At 40.4% G+C, this 15,537-nt stretch overlaps 1 protein-coding gene across 1 annotated transcript in view; it reads left to right on the top strand.

Moving 5' to 3' along the window:
- Positions 1–14,499, top strand: part of RIT2 (Ras like without CAAX 2) — a gene marked incomplete at both ends in the record, with an annotated part of 187,755 nt that extends 173,256 nt beyond the window's left edge. The window contains one exon of the mRNA XM_080638245.1: positions 14,278–14,499. Within this exon, the coding sequence (XP_080494371.1) occupies positions 14,278–14,499 (222 nt within the window). The remainder of the gene's footprint in view (positions 1–14,277) is intronic.
- Positions 14,500–15,537: the final 1,038 nt, after the last annotated feature.

Consider the following 15,537-nt stretch of genomic DNA (forward strand, 5'->3'; position numbering starts at 1 on the left):
GTGGCTTTCAGAAGACTGACTCTGTGGATAATTATGTTTACTTTGACTCTTAAAAAACTTTCAGCTCAGTCTCTTGTACTGTACTTGTAGCCAAACAACTGGGACACTGTTTGGATAAATAGATTACAAAGTGGAGGGGAATTAGCTGGACCACCAAGGTCAAAGGGCTGTGATGAGCAGTACAAAGTCCACCTAATAGCAAATTACTAGTGACATTCCTCAGATGTCGATTGCAAGGCAGTATTCTGAATATCCACTAACAAGTAGATTCTGGAATGGAAGGTACCTTCATGAAAGGTACCCACTTGAATGGTGTGGTTGATACCCTGGCAGGGAGGACATTGCCAGACTGGGGAAATGATCTAGCAGGAACTGCATGAAGTTCATGAAAAGCAAATGCCAAGCCTGCACCTGGGATGAGCAACATTATGCAGCAGTACCACTTGAGAGAAAGGAAAAGGACAGGGAAGTTGTGGATGAGCTGACCATGAACCAACAATGTGCCCTTACAGCGAAGGTGGACAGATGTGTTCTGAGTTGTATTAGTAAAAGTGTAGCTAGCAGGTCCAAAAAAGTGATCCTTGGACCTTTATTCAGCACTTTTGGGAATTTATCTGGACTTTTGAGTCTATTTTGGGCTTCACAGTTCAAGAAATAGCTTACTGTGCTGAAGTGAATTCAGCAGAAATCCCCAAGAAAGTCTTGGAGATAGATCACAAAAAGTAACAGGAGAGGTTGAAAGATCTGAAATTGTGAATTTTTTCAGCCTGATGAATCATCTTGCTGTCTTCAGCTACATAATAATCAATAGATTGAAGAGAAAACCAGGGTTTTCTTGGAGGTGTACAATGAAAGGATGAGGAGAAAAGAAAAAATATTGCAGCACAAGAAAATCATATTAACAATGAGGGATTTTTTTACACCATAAGAATGGTTTAGCAGTGGAACAAATGCCTAGAGAGGCTGTGAGATTTCCTTCCTTGGAAGTGGTCAAAACTCTACTGAACATATTAGTAATCTGCCCTAGGTGGACCCACTCTTCCATCCTATAGCATGCTATGATTATCTGATTTCTATGTATCTTTTAGTAGAGTATATTGAATTCCAGCCTGAAAAAAATTGGCAGCCATAGCAACTCCCTCTTCTTTCTGAAATGTGATCTACATCTATTTTTCCAAATCCTTTTCTCAAAGGTACCATACTTACCCTCTTGTTAATATTCCTTCCATCGAGTACAACAAAACTTTACCACAGGCAGCTGTCATTTTCTAAACCATTTAATAACACTCATTTTATTTCCAAGGATAAAAAAATAATGGGGTGATAACATGTCCCGAATTGCTAGTGACAGTAACTGTTAAGGCTTCAAGCACTTACTGCTTTTCACCAGATGTTGCTTTTACTACTAGCAATTTTATTCCTCAGACCTAGGCTTATTTATGTATTTAAGAAATGTACATTCACACATGCCCTAGGTAAACTGAGCCACAGCTTTGTCAGTGGTGGACTGAAAAGTTTATTACTCTGGATTAGAATATAAATTTATCAGCCGTTGTTATGAGTTGGGCTCCCAGGGTGTATTAATACAGCATGTTTTACACATCAAAAGAATATCTGCATAATTGGATGGATACATGATGGATAGAGGAGGTTAAACAGATGCTTCTAGCAAAGAGTTTCTGCCATTCTGTTTGTTAAAAGTCTGTTGTCTCTTTCTGTCCCCAGGCTAGCACAATAAAGATCTAATCTATCTTCCTGCACTCCTCTATCCTTCCACCTTCACCCTTCTGCTTCTACTTCCTTTCTCTTCACTATATCCTTTCCTTTGTGGCAGTAAACAAGAATGAGCATCCCAGCTAACCTCTCTGTCCTCAGTTAAAAATTCAGATTCTGTTAAAAAGCCTACTAATTAATCCTTGAGCATCATCATTGCTTAAGTTTCTGTTAGCAAAGTATCCAAAATGTCTTGGAGATGTGTGCAAGAAAGTTTGGGGCTATATTCAACAAAGTTAAGATTCCGCCAGCTGTTAGCTATTGCTTTTGCTTACTTTAAGGTGCTCAGTCTTCTGAGTAAAAATCAAAGCCCACAGGCGGCAAATGCAGAAGGGTTATCCAAAGATACTGCCTGCCGAACAGGGAGCTTTGCCAACAGGGCCTGCTAACCACAGATGTATGAGCAAGTTACCACGGAAACTATCCAAGTGCATGTTCTTAGCCTGCAGCAAAAGTGAGGTAATTTGAGTGAGGTTAGCAGGCAATAAGAGAGCTTGTTATGTCTAATTAGCTAAATGCATTCTTACAGCTCTTCCTACCCACCAGCCATTTAAGATTTTTAATTTTTCCCCCTCAGCACATTCATTTCTCATTGCTATCCCCTTCACATGCAGTTCTTCAGACTCAGTATTTTATTATGCACTGTCCACACTGGTGGATGACAATACATGATGGAGCTAAGTAGATGCTCCTTATGCAGCTGTCATTCCTGTTTTAAGGTTCCTGTGTCATGGACCTCTCTCTTTCAGTGTTCCTCTTACAAAGAAAAGACTCTTAGCTCACCCATGAGCTCTTCTTTCAGCATGTTAGAGAGGAACTGAAAAGGAAAACTTCAGTGAAGATCCAATGATTTTTTCAGTCAATTCATATTCTATAAAAGTGTAACATTTTGCCTGAACTAATATTGACATGGGGAACATCAATGCCATTAGTTTAATAAAGATACTATGTAAGTATTTCCCATAATGAGATTGTTTGACACACTTTCCCAATAAACTTCAAAATTACTAAACCCTCAAAATTAATTACATTTTCCAGGAAAAAACCCCAACCCAGCTCACCACTCCCATTTCCTGATGTAACATCCCTGTCTCATTGCATTGAGAAACTTTTTGTTTGAAAAGCAACCCAAGTAATAAGTGGAAAAGTGAAAAATTCTGTAAATCATGCATAAAGCACTTTGGTACCTCATACACTTCAACATGTGCTTGCTTCAGTAAATTTCTGAAAAAAACCTCAAACCCTAAATTGTTCCATGGTAGTCCAAATCTCAATAAATCCATTATAAATTCTCCCTCTGTCTCACTCCTTTTGAATACACACTTCAGCAGCAGGGACAGAATCCCTGAAGATGACAAATGCTTGGAGATGAAGGGAGGAGGGAGAGATGTGTTGCAATTTTCTTTTTACTGCCAGGAGTCTAACATGGTGTTCTCTGTCTGCCTGCAAGCTTTGTCTGGGAATATGTTTAAATGTGAAAACTGTATGCTAGAATATAAGTGTATTGCACTCCACATGGTGTGAAGCAGTGTGTGGTGTCAGGACACACAGGACTGTTGAATTTGGAACAGACATTTTTTGTGACCTTTTTATTCCAGTGTTGGAAACTCGCATTCAGCTTAAGGAAAGGGGGAACTTCCAGAGCTTAATTCCACTAGTCTATTATATAGATAAAAATGAGACATTTAACTGAACACAAACTTAGGCTCAGAAGACTATTTCAGTTCTGTGAATCGCCAGTATTTTCATTTGGTTGTGTGGGGGTTTTTTATTTCATTTGCAGTTCTTTGTGACCATACGTAAAAACATACACAAATAAATGTACAGCTGTTCCTGCTTCTTTCTTGTTTTCTATTTAGCTCTTCAGATTTCTTTCTGTTTTCCTTCAGATTTCTTGAATCACATTTGCCAATGTTCAGCAGACAACTGGAAAATAGGACACTGAAAACAGAATCCTGGTCTCCTCCTCACTGACTCCTGCCCTCTTTTCTTATCTGTTCATGTCAGTGGAGTGTTTTCAGGACAAAATATTGCTGTTAAGAGGCTGTGTTGCATCTTCAAAGTAATATAATGACACAGATAATTGCATAGGTTACCAGGTATTAAGTGGATTTACTTAGTACCCAGTCTGCATAGTGCCTGAGTCCTAATGAAGAACTTAATTCAATTGACAAGTGGAATTTTAATTTCTAACACATACATCAAAATAGGCTACTTAGTCTACATATAGCTATAGATTAGATATAGATATAGATATGGGGGGTGGCTGTGCTGTACTGATAGTTAACTTGTGCTCACAAAACCATAGAAATACTTGCGTTGTTAAGAGTTCAACCTACTAACTTTCTATCTGCTTAAAAAAGAGGCTGAAAAGCACATTTGCAGCTTCTTTCACATGGAAACTTTTTAATAAGCATCTGTCGTTAGCAGATTATAATTGGTTTTTTGTTGTTGCTTATGAAAAATTGAAAAGATTTTCCTTTCTTGTGAACCTAAAATTGCAATTCTTATTTTTTTTTTCATACAAAAATCCGTACTGTTCATTTAGGTATTCCAAGCTGAACTGATGTAGCAACTGCTTTTTGCAACTATCTTATGGCCATCTACAGCAGAGCATTGCAATCAAAGTACCTTTAAAGATGATGGACAATTTAGAAAATTGTCAGATCTCTGAAAAATGCTTTGAGCAATTGACCCGTACTTGTTCATCTTAAAGACTGATGCTAAGGATTTAACACTTCAACATTCTTTTCAAATTAGACCCAGAGCTATTGCTGACTGATGCAAGATCATGTGGCTCTGAGTATCCAATTCAGTCAGATCCTGAGGCCATCACTCTAGGAACATTTCCTGTTATAAAGATGCTTTTACCCACTCATCAGTCTTGCTTTTGACAAGGTAAAGCCAAGAGTGCAGTCTGTAGTAGAGAAGAACAACTTCAGAGCCTAACCTGTAGACAGCACCCTGACTGCATAGTGATTTTTGCATGAAATGAGACATTGTTTTAAGTATTTAGCATTACATCTGTGAAGTAACATTAGCAGAAGTTGGAAACAATAGATCTAGGAGCATCATGTGTTTGGCTTGCTTTGCAACTAGCAACTGCATGGAGAATGTTTCTCTTTACTTAAAACATTTTCCCCAAGCAGAAATGAAATTTCCTGGAGACATAGATCTGGTGTTACAAGAATATTGTGGATCTAAAGTTTGAGGAAAATAAAAAAATCCAAAAGGAAGAGAAAGACTAGACAGAAATCAGTGCTGAGCAGTAATATCTATCACAAAAGATGCTAAAAACCTCCAGTAATTATGATTCAAGTATGAATTAGCCTTGCATTAAGATTTTTTCCAGAAGAAGAGTGAGACAGATGTATTTCACAAAATAGCTAGTAATAGTTTAGAGTTTTCATGTAAGAGTGTAGCAATGACCTTAGCAGGTCAGAGAAGATGTCACTCTAATCTAACAGTGGTCAATAGTGAAAAGCATAAGAACAAGTGTTTGTTGATGCTTCATGAGATTACTTTCCCAGCCCCTAACAATTTGCTATTTCCATTTTCCATCCCGTAAAAATAATACACAAAGCCCATCAAAGAAGCCCCAGGCAAGCCTATTATTTTCTGCATTTCTAAAACTGCATTTTTTGAGTGTGCCCTCAGCAAGTTTGCCGATGACACCAAGCTGTGTGGTTCGGTTGATACGCCAGAGGGTAGGGATGCCGTCCAGAGGGACCTCATCAAACTTGTGAGGTGGGCTGATGTCAACCTTATGAAGTTTAACCATGCCAAGTGCAAGGTCTTACACCTGGGTTGGAGCAATCCCAGGCGCAGCTACAGGCTGGGAAAAAAAGAGTTTCAGAGCAGCCCTGCAGAGAAGGACTTGGGGGTGTTGGTCAATGAAAAAATGAACATGACCTGGCAGTGAGCACTCGCAGCCCAGAAAGCCAACCGTATCCTGGGCTGCATCAAAAGGAGCATAATCAGCAGGTCAACGGAGGTGATCCTGCCCCTCTACTCTGCTCTCGGGAGACCTCACTTGGAGTATTGTGTACAGTTCTGGTGTCCTCACCATAAAAAGGACATGGAACTGTTGGAACAAGTCTGGAGGAGGGCCACGAGGATGATCAGGGGACTGGAGCACCTCGCATATGAAGACAGGCTGAGAAAGTTGAGGCTGTTCAGCCTGGAGAAGAGAAGGCTGCGTGGAGACCTCAGAGCAGCCTTCTAGTATCTGAAGGGGGCCTATAAGGATGCTGGGGATGGACTATTCATCAGGGACTGTAGTGACAGGACAAGGGGTAAGGGGTTCAGACTTAAACAGGGGAAGTTTAGATTGGACATAAGGAGGAAATTCTTTACTGAGAGGATGGTGAGGCACTGGAATGGGTTTCCCAGGGAGGTTGTGAATGCTCCCTCCTTGGCAGTGTTCAAGGCCAGGTTGGATGAGGCCTTGAGTGGCATGGTTTAGTGTGGGGTGTCCCTGCCCATGGCAGTGGAGTTGGAACTGGATGGTCTTAAGGTCCTTTCCAACCCTAACTATTCTATGATTCTATGATTCTATGATTCTATAATTCTCCTTCCTGTCCAAAGGCAAAGGCCAGGTTATGAGGGGAAGGGAAAGAATATCTTAGCCTCTGTAACGCAGAGGTTGGAACAGCTGAGGGTATGAGGCGTGTAGTACTGGGCCATGACATTTTAATGACAACCAGTCTGTCAGGATGTAAATCCACGCAGCAGAAACACATCTTCTCCATGGCCCAGTCTGCTAATCCTGTCTACACCTATGGCTAGATTCCATTCTTCTCACCAACAATTCTTAAGTGTGAAACCAGCAAAAAGTATCACAGAGTGGCAAGGCAGGAAGGAAAACATGGAAAATCCTTATAAGACACTAGCTTTTATGTAACTCTGGGGATGGGAAAGAGGAACAAAACTCATTGCAATACTCTCACAACAGTGATTAATTGTATGGCAGCTTTTATCGCATCTAGCCTTGTAATTTGGAAAGCCAGCAAAGCTGAGCCTGCAAAATTGCTTGCCATGAAGTCAGAGTAAGGTTTGTTCAACTAATTACTTCTGAAGACTTCCAAATGGTTTTAAGAGTAATGGTGCTGACATGAAATTCTCTTCTCACATTTCTGCAGCACGTTGCTCATTTACTGCTCAGGCTGCTGAAGAGAGGTGTCTGCTTCTCCAGGCACAGAGTTAAAAAATAAGGTGCACATGTTTCGTTGAATGAAAAATGCTGGCTTGTGTCAGCAGAAACCAGTTGTGAATTCTAGTGGAATCTTGGCCAAATCGAATTGGTAGCTGTAATGTGTACATTTGAGAATGGAATCATACATAATGGCTAAAATATTTATGTTTGCAGAAAGAAAAGTTTCAGCATTATGTTTTTAAGAAATAATTTACTTCAAAATTCATTCAAAATTCTAAAACAAAGCAGAATATTTGTGTTGAAAGAGATGGAAAAGAGATTTTAACACCAAGGATTTTTGTTTTACTTGGCATCTACTATGCATTTGTTTAGACTTAAAGCACAGTCATATTGAATGTCTGGTCATAGAGGAAACACTGGTTCCTCACAAAGGCTAGTATTCAACATTTCTTTCCACCTAAACTGATTTCCACTTGATCTTGTTTTTATTCCTCCTTTCAAGGATGTCGTTGCTCAGTGGCAAGACTATGATGGGCAGTTTATAAATGTAAATATCTGAGGAAAGAGAGAAAGGGTAGATGGACTTAGAATATTTTTCTCTTCTTTTAAAAAAATATTCCATGACAAATATAATGTGAACAAATAAGAACAGTGATGCTTGTCTTAAAAAGAGAGAAAGATTGATTTTTCTGTTTTATCTGGTTCTGCTCAGGTTTTTAACCCCAACCAATGCTGTAATATCCAAGTATTTGAACTGTAATATCCAAGTATTTGAGCTTTGACCTCAACAATAGCATTTCACACTTGGAAGGATCCTTATACCAGCCTGCAGAAAGTCTCTGCCACCATGCCTGTTGATACAACACTTGCCCAATGAAAAAATTAATAACTGTCAAAAATGACATAGGTATAGACCTGTTTTCAGTTTAGTGGATTGGATTGCATATTTCTCAACATGGTAATCAAGTGCTTACAGTGAAAGCCTTTGGCTCTAAGAAAGGGAGGTGGCAATATAGGAACACAGCTTGGTGTTCAGTAGCCCTAGTCCCATCTATCAAAATACAGAGCTTGTACTTGTCCAGATTACTGTATAGGTCCCTGGTGCTTGTCAGTGCTGGGTGAGAGAGAGACCACCTAATTTATTTCTGGTACCTTAGACATGGAGTGATGAACTAAGACTAGTGACAGTTGGCCAGTCCAGGTTGTTATTCATGAGTAAGAAAACTCACAGGTGCTGTGAGGGAATACATTCAGCATAAATCCAGTGGTCAGTGCTGGGATTAAAAAGAAATATCGCTCATGTCATATAGGCAATAGCCATTTTTGGCTTTCTATTTTCCAGAATGGCATTCACTTTCTTGACCAATGAGATGACTTTTCTGTTTTTCACTTGGCAGATTTGATTATAAGAGAATGAGGAAGTTGTGAATACCTTTGATCTCTTTAGCTTTTTCTGTAGCATATTATAGGTTTGCATCTGTATCAAGAGCTTATTATGTTTGTTCTGATATCCTGAGGGAATGGACTGTGATGTGAAGAGACCCAAATGTTTGTGTGGATTCTTACGGATTGTCTGCGTGTCTCTAAACTGTTATCCAGGTGTTAATACACAACCTGGCATCTGGTTCTTGTTTTCTGAATGAGGCCTGTTAGGAAACATCAAAAACCCAGCAGAGTTGGAAGGAAAGGACATGGAACTTTGCTACACATCATTCAGAGTACTCATGGCTTTTCCTACTCCTTTTATTATTTACTGTGATGCTGCTCGAACAAGGCTGCTCAAAGTGCTGCTTCCCTCCCCATGTTCTTAAACAGTTATCTTTTGTTTACAGCTGACATAAATTATTGCCTGTCAAAAATCAAAGCTTGATCAAAAACCACTGGAATTCCTCCTGTTAGCCTCAGTAGGTTTTAGATGAGCACTCTGTAGAGCAACGTGTCCCCTTCTGTCTCTGATTAGTGATCAAGATCCATGTCTTCAACAAAGATAATTCACAAAATGAAGCTTTTGGATCTATAATTATCACTCTGTTTGCCATTTCAAAATTAATGACAACTGCCAGGGTAGAAATCTCTATCAGAAATTTAGGAGAATCCTTGCAACCTTGCACTCTACCTGCAAGTTCCAGATGTCTTCATGGCAAACTGCAGTTCCCAATCACAGGGGAGAAATTGCAAAAAGCCATCTCAAATAAACCATGCTGTTGCAGGGAGGAGAGGCACAAGAAGGAATGTATTGCTTTCCTGCATGAGGACCACCACTACTCACCTGAAATGATGCTGAGTCAAAATCCTCGAATCATAGAATCAACTAGTTTGGAAAACACCTTTTAAAATCATCAAGTCAATCATTACCCAGCACTGCCAAGACCACCATTAACACGTCACTAAGGGCCCCATCTACACTGTTGGTGGACGCTTCCAGGGACAGTAACTCCACCACTGCCCTGGGCAGCCTGTTCCAATGCCTGAGCACCCTTTGGGGAAGGAATTGTTCCAGTGTAAATCTCCCTGGCACAGCTTAAGGCCGTTTTCTCTTTTTTATCACTTGTTACTTGGGAAAAGAATCTGACTCCACCTCAGTACAATCTCTTGTCAGGCAGTTGTAGAGAAAGATAAGGTCCCCCCTGAGCCTTCTCCAGATTAAACCCCCCCAGGTCCCAGCCATTCCTCATCACACTTGTGCTCCAGGCTCTTCACCAGCTCTGTTGCCCTTCTCTAGGCCCTCTCAAGCACTTCAATGTCTCTCCTGTAGTGAGGGCCCCAGAACTACCCAGTCTGCTAATATCATCTCTGTAGATGAAATCTACGTTGGGATGCTTCTGTTGCTGCCTAGACCAAAGGAGAGACAAAGCTATACAGAAAATAGTCTGATCTTGATGGAGATTTTCCAGCTAATGACAGTCCAAGGACAGAGGTAGACTAACGATCTGTTTACTTTCTTTGCACTTTGTTTCTCAGATACAGATATTTTTATGTTCTGCCTATAAGGTCCAGTGATTGCCAGTGCCTCCCCACCCACCATCCAGCACAACTGGTTTTGTGCTTTCCTTTTAGTTGTACAGGAACTGACCTTAGTGGAGAACTGGCTGTCTTAAAGGTGGCAGCTCATTCATCACGGCTTTCATAGGCTGTCAGCATTGCATTTAATCTCAGTTGTAATTTTCCAAGGGAGGTTTGCAAAAGCCACAAACAGAATCTTAATGCTATAAAATGCGGTTTGTAGACAGTGAATACTTCCTGTCTGTATGAAGCTTTGCTGCATTCCAGCTGCCCTGAACTATCCTGAGATGAAAAACTCCCAAATTCAGCCTGAAGTCCCATGCTCCACATACTGTTGTAACTGGTGTGACTTTCCTCTCAACTCATATGTGCTTAAATGGGCTGTCAGAACCATGCACTTTGCAAGGAAGATGTGAAGAGACTGTTTTCCTGGTGCTCACATATCATGTCTGTCCTGGGTTCAGCAGTGGCAGTCAGTTTTTTTGTTTTGTTTTTTTTTTTTCTCCTTCTTAGTAGCTGTTGCAGCACTGTGTTTTTGATTTTTGGCTTGGGAACAAAAAACTGATAACACCGATGTTTAAACTGACCAAGGATTTTGTGAGTCTCATGCTCTGCCAGGGAGGAGGAGGGGCCGGGAGGAAGCGGGGACAGGACACCTGACCCAGACTGGCCAAGGAGGTGTTCCATACCACAGCACGTCATGCCAGGGGATGGAACTGGGAGCTACCCGGAAGGGCACGTCCCCTGGTCGGTCAGGCTGTCTTTTCCGGCGGGCGGTATCGTATTCTCTTCCCTTGTTATTTCTCTTGTCGTTGTTATTGTTGGTGGCGGCAGTGGTGATTTGTGTTATACCTTAGTTATTAAACTGTTCTTATCTCAACCCGTGGGAGCTGCATTCTTTTGATTCTCCTCCCCGTCCCTCCAGAAAAAAAAAAAAAACTGACTGCCACTGCTGAACCCAGGACAATGTCCATGAAGTTTCATTGCCCATTTTATGGACTTTTCTTGCTCTTTTGTTATATAGCAAGCTTCCCGCCCTGCTTCTGTGAGTCCTGATCCAAACTCTGCCAAGACAATCAGAGTTTTTAAAGCTTGGATCAAACTCAGGAAGCTTCTGCCAGCTCTCAAATTTTCATTTTTCATTATTTTCACTACACCAGTCTTCCACCTTCATTCCTTTCTTAAGCTTTACCTGCAAAGGAATGAGCTAAATTGGAATCAATATATCCAGAATTATACTCTGGGAAACAATGCCAGATTCAATCACGGAGAGTTACTCTGAAGATGAGATATAAAGCTCTGCTTCCTAGATATATATTCAATAGAATGACTTCGCTGCCTGACCTGTCTGTCCATGTCACGCTGACAGACAGATCATATCTTCTGCTGATACAGACCCACAGAAGCTGCAATTTGTCAACCCGTCCCTGAGCTGTGCAGATCTGGGATGGATTTCTGTGATAGAGTTTCTCTTCTGGCAATAAGATGGGAACAAGGTAAATCCCTGGAATTATGTGGGTGTCAGTGACCTCATCAAGGGTTTTATCCCTTGTTTCTCATTCCATAGGTGTCTAGCCTTTTGACCGGATTATGAGCAAAAAAAAAAAAATGTGTATTTTTCCTCAAGACATTCCTCTGTATTTAGAGTTCCTTCAGCACAAAGATTAATTAAATTACCATAGCTATATTTTCATTGGTGCTGGAAGCAGTAATGGTAATTATGACAACATTAGATTTCAGAGAAGCCTGTTTTCAGCCTTGAAGCTGAAAATCTTCAGCTAAACATCCTGAAATTGTTTGTGCCAGGTGTCCTCCACATGCCGAATTAGTTAATAAAATTTCCCCAAAGCAGTTAAACAGTTCCTCAGGGTAAGATTTAAGAACAATACCATCCTTTGAAACAAGCTATTGCCATTAATAACTTTAATGTTGTCTCTGTAATATGGAAGGAATCTGGAGTCCAAAACCAAACTTTTTGCTTCTCTTTATAGAAATCCAGCCAAATTTGGCCAAGTTACAAGCCTCCAGCCACACAGAGGCTGGGAGGAAGTTTTTCTGCACAATTTATTTCCCCTGAGTATTCTCCAGTTGTCACAGCTCTTTGCAGTCTTGTTTCATTAGGAAGTGTAGCATGTCTTCCCTGCAGTTGTTCTTCCTTGCAGGTGGAATAAAACATAGTTCTGATCCTAAAAAAGACAAAAAATAAAATAAAAAGTGGAACAAAGGAGGAATTAGATGGCCATAGACTACATAGTCATTGAGCAAAAGGAATTGCAGTATTTTATATTTGAGTATTGCTGTGCTTCCACCCTAATTGCATTTATGAACTTACAATTCTTTAACATAAGGATATTTCAATTTATGTGGTTTTGGGTTTTGTTTTTTTTTTTTTCCTTTAGGTAATGAATGTATGAAATCTTCACTGAAACTGCAGCTCTGTGTAATAATTTGCACAGAACTGCAGTGTCTTTAGCAAAATAAAATAAAAAAACCCTCCTTTAACTCAAACACGGCATAGCAAGGAAAAAATTATTATAAAGTCCAAAATAGACCAAAATAGTCTTCTATCCAGACAATCAATTTCTCAATGGTGCCCAATAGACATATTGAATCACACATTTTGCTTACACAGCTGCCCAGAGAAAAACATGGATCATATTGCTACCCTTCTCCTTTTTGCTAAAGGTTGGCAATTATAGCAGTTGGAAAGTAGTAACAATTTTTCATTGTGTCAGAGAGTATTGTTCAGGTTAGCATGCAACCTCTCTGCTTACACTTGCAATATTCTTAATTAAGATTATACCTGTAGCATAGAGGAATAATCCTAGTAATGTTACAACATTTGTGACTCAATGCAAAGGTGATGGGGAGGGATTTTGTGGTCTGTGTTATGCAGGTACTTGCTTGGTGCAGATTTATCTCCAGGCTGGAATGAATTGCCTTCTGTTTCATCCCAAGTCCTGTTTATCACTGTATCCAGCTTTACAGATAGATGCCAAAAATGCAGTGAGGTGATGTCACAACTTTAACATAAAGGGCATTTTGCTCATGTTTGTATTTTAACACCAGTATTTGTTTCCCTAATAAATATAAATGGCACTTTGGGTGCATGAAGGTAGAAATATGAAAAACAACCAAGACCAGCCTTATGGTAGTAGAAATTAAGACTTTTCATATCTGATTTTGTAGCCTTTCACAAGGCTGTCTAAGAGTAACTTTTTGCCTTTTCACCCAATGGTTGGAAAGTTACTTGAATAAATCATGATATCTAAATACAAAAATAATGAAAGGCTGGAATTTCTGACCTAGAATTTGAATATACACCATACATGTCATTCATATGGTTCATTCACTTAGTTTGTTGTTCAAATACTGAAAACAAATGATAGTCTATTGGCTGGAAAGCTAGTTTAACATTTAGAAGCTCATAGGGTTTGCTTATTGTTTTCCTGCTGACTTGTTACATGTTACCGGAAGAGCTCTCAAAGTGCAAAAAGTACTTTAAGTTGTAGGCAGTGGCAGTCCTTACAGTAAACATTTAATGTCTGTTCGAACTACACATTGGTCAGTATGCTGAACAGCCTTCCATTTAGCAGAGTGGCAGGTCAAATGCCAAGAGATAACCAGTATAGAAATTTTAAGAGGAAGATCTCCGTTTCAAATCCAAGCAAATTAGAAAGAGATCTGCTTTGGTCCTCTCTAGATTGATGATGATTCAACCTCTTGCAGTTTGTCAAAATATAGACACATATCTTCATGTTCTCTGAGAACAGTAACTACATGAGGCCATTTAAGGAAGATGAACTGAAAAGCAAATAGGTTTTGGATCTTCTTACAGCCCAAGCATTAGCTCAGTGACAGGATTACAGGCCTACCAAGACCAAAACACTTAAAGGCGTGCTCAGAAATTAATGTGACTGAGAAATCTTGAGGTATGAAAGCTGGTGTGCTTGAGTGAAGTTGCCTTCAGGATTAGGTTAATACCGAATAGGGATTTTCTATGTAAGTCTTTCTAGCCATCTGTTCCAGTCTGTGGAATAAAGGTACCAGCATTATCAAACTACAGGATTACTGCACTAAAAAGAGGAAGTACATGGAAAAAATGATGCATTAAAATTAGGCGAAAAATATACCTGAGCACGTGAATATTGTCAATATATTCTGTTCAAACATCTCATGTCGTTCTGATCCTTTCACTCTTGAATCTTTTCTATTGGAATATTTTCCTTTAAAATTAAAGATTTGTGATTTGCAATATCCAGAAAGTCAGACTATGTCTACTGTAACGTTCTCGTGTTGCTTCATGCTCTGTGCATTAGGCAATACTTATGGACTTTTCTCTCTAGGTCTCGACTGAAGAAGGAATGAGCTTAGCCAGAGAGTACTCCTGCTCCTTTTTCGAGACTTCAGCTGCCCTCCGCTTCTACATTGACGATGTCTTTCATGGACTAGTGAGGGAAATACGAAGGAAAGAGTTCTCACTGGTGGAGAAGAGGATAAAGAGGAAGGATAGTCTGTGGCGGAAACTGAAAGGATCCCTGAAGAAAAAAAAGGGAAGTACAACCTGATGGCAGCTCCCTGTGAGCCACCCATCAGGAGCTGACCACAGTGACCCATAACAGTTCAAAAAGGCATCATTGACATAGCATCTTCCAGAGTAGGTCCTGGAGTTTTTTCCCTTCAGCCTTCATGCAGAAGTAGCTCCTTGAAGGCTCAATTCATGGTTGCACTGTGGCTCCTCTGTATCATAAAGTCACCCTTTCATCTCTTCTCTGCAAACCTGAGTGGAGAAAATACTGTGGTTTTTTACCTGTGATCCCTGGCTGGTCTTCACATGGTAGGAGTTAAGCTAGTGTACAAGGCAAGACCAGCTTCCACCAGCTCTAGGAGAAGGGGTTGCACTTTCTGCCTCCTCTCTACATGCATTTCACTATCCCAGAAATTAATAACATTGATTTCAATGGACTTTTTGAGTATTTAAGGACTTTAAGAGTTGACCTCCAGCTTTGCATTCTAATGTAGGTTTAGGGTTAGACTGTGCTCAGTCCACATGCCCATGTCTTTGTGAATGTGTGTGTGTAAAGCAGGCCCAGGGGAATGCTGGCAGCTTCAGATTTTCACCCAGTAGATCCCGATGCTCACCGTGTCCTTTCCATTTAGCATGAAGGGTTGGCAAGCATAGCACAAGTCACACACACCAGCTGTCCAGAGGCTGCAGGGCTACTGCTCTGTCTCCTCTGCACATTACTGACCAGGACTGGCTAGCAGATGTGCAGGTGTCCTGCAGACACTCAGTACATTAGAACCATAGAATAGTTTGGGTTGGAAGGGACTTTTAAAGGTCATCTTGTCCAAACCCGTGCAGTGAGCAAGGACATCTTTAACTAGATCAGTTTGTCAGAGCTGTGTCCAGCCTGACCTTGAATGTTGCCAGGGATGGGGCATCCACCACCTCTGTGGGCATCCTGTGCCAGTCCCTCAACATTGGACACACTCTTGCATCCCATCAGGAGCACACAAAGGCACTGTCTGTCTGATTTTTCACACAGCCTTCCCTAGAGCAATGCAGCTTTGTCCCAGCATGTAAAAACATTTGTGATGTACCA

The sequence above is a fragment of the Psittacula echo genome (genome assembly GCF_963264785.1).
Source record: "Psittacula echo genome assembly, chromosome: Z".
NCBI lineage: Eukaryota > Metazoa > Chordata > Aves > Psittaciformes > Psittacidae > Psittacula > Psittacula echo.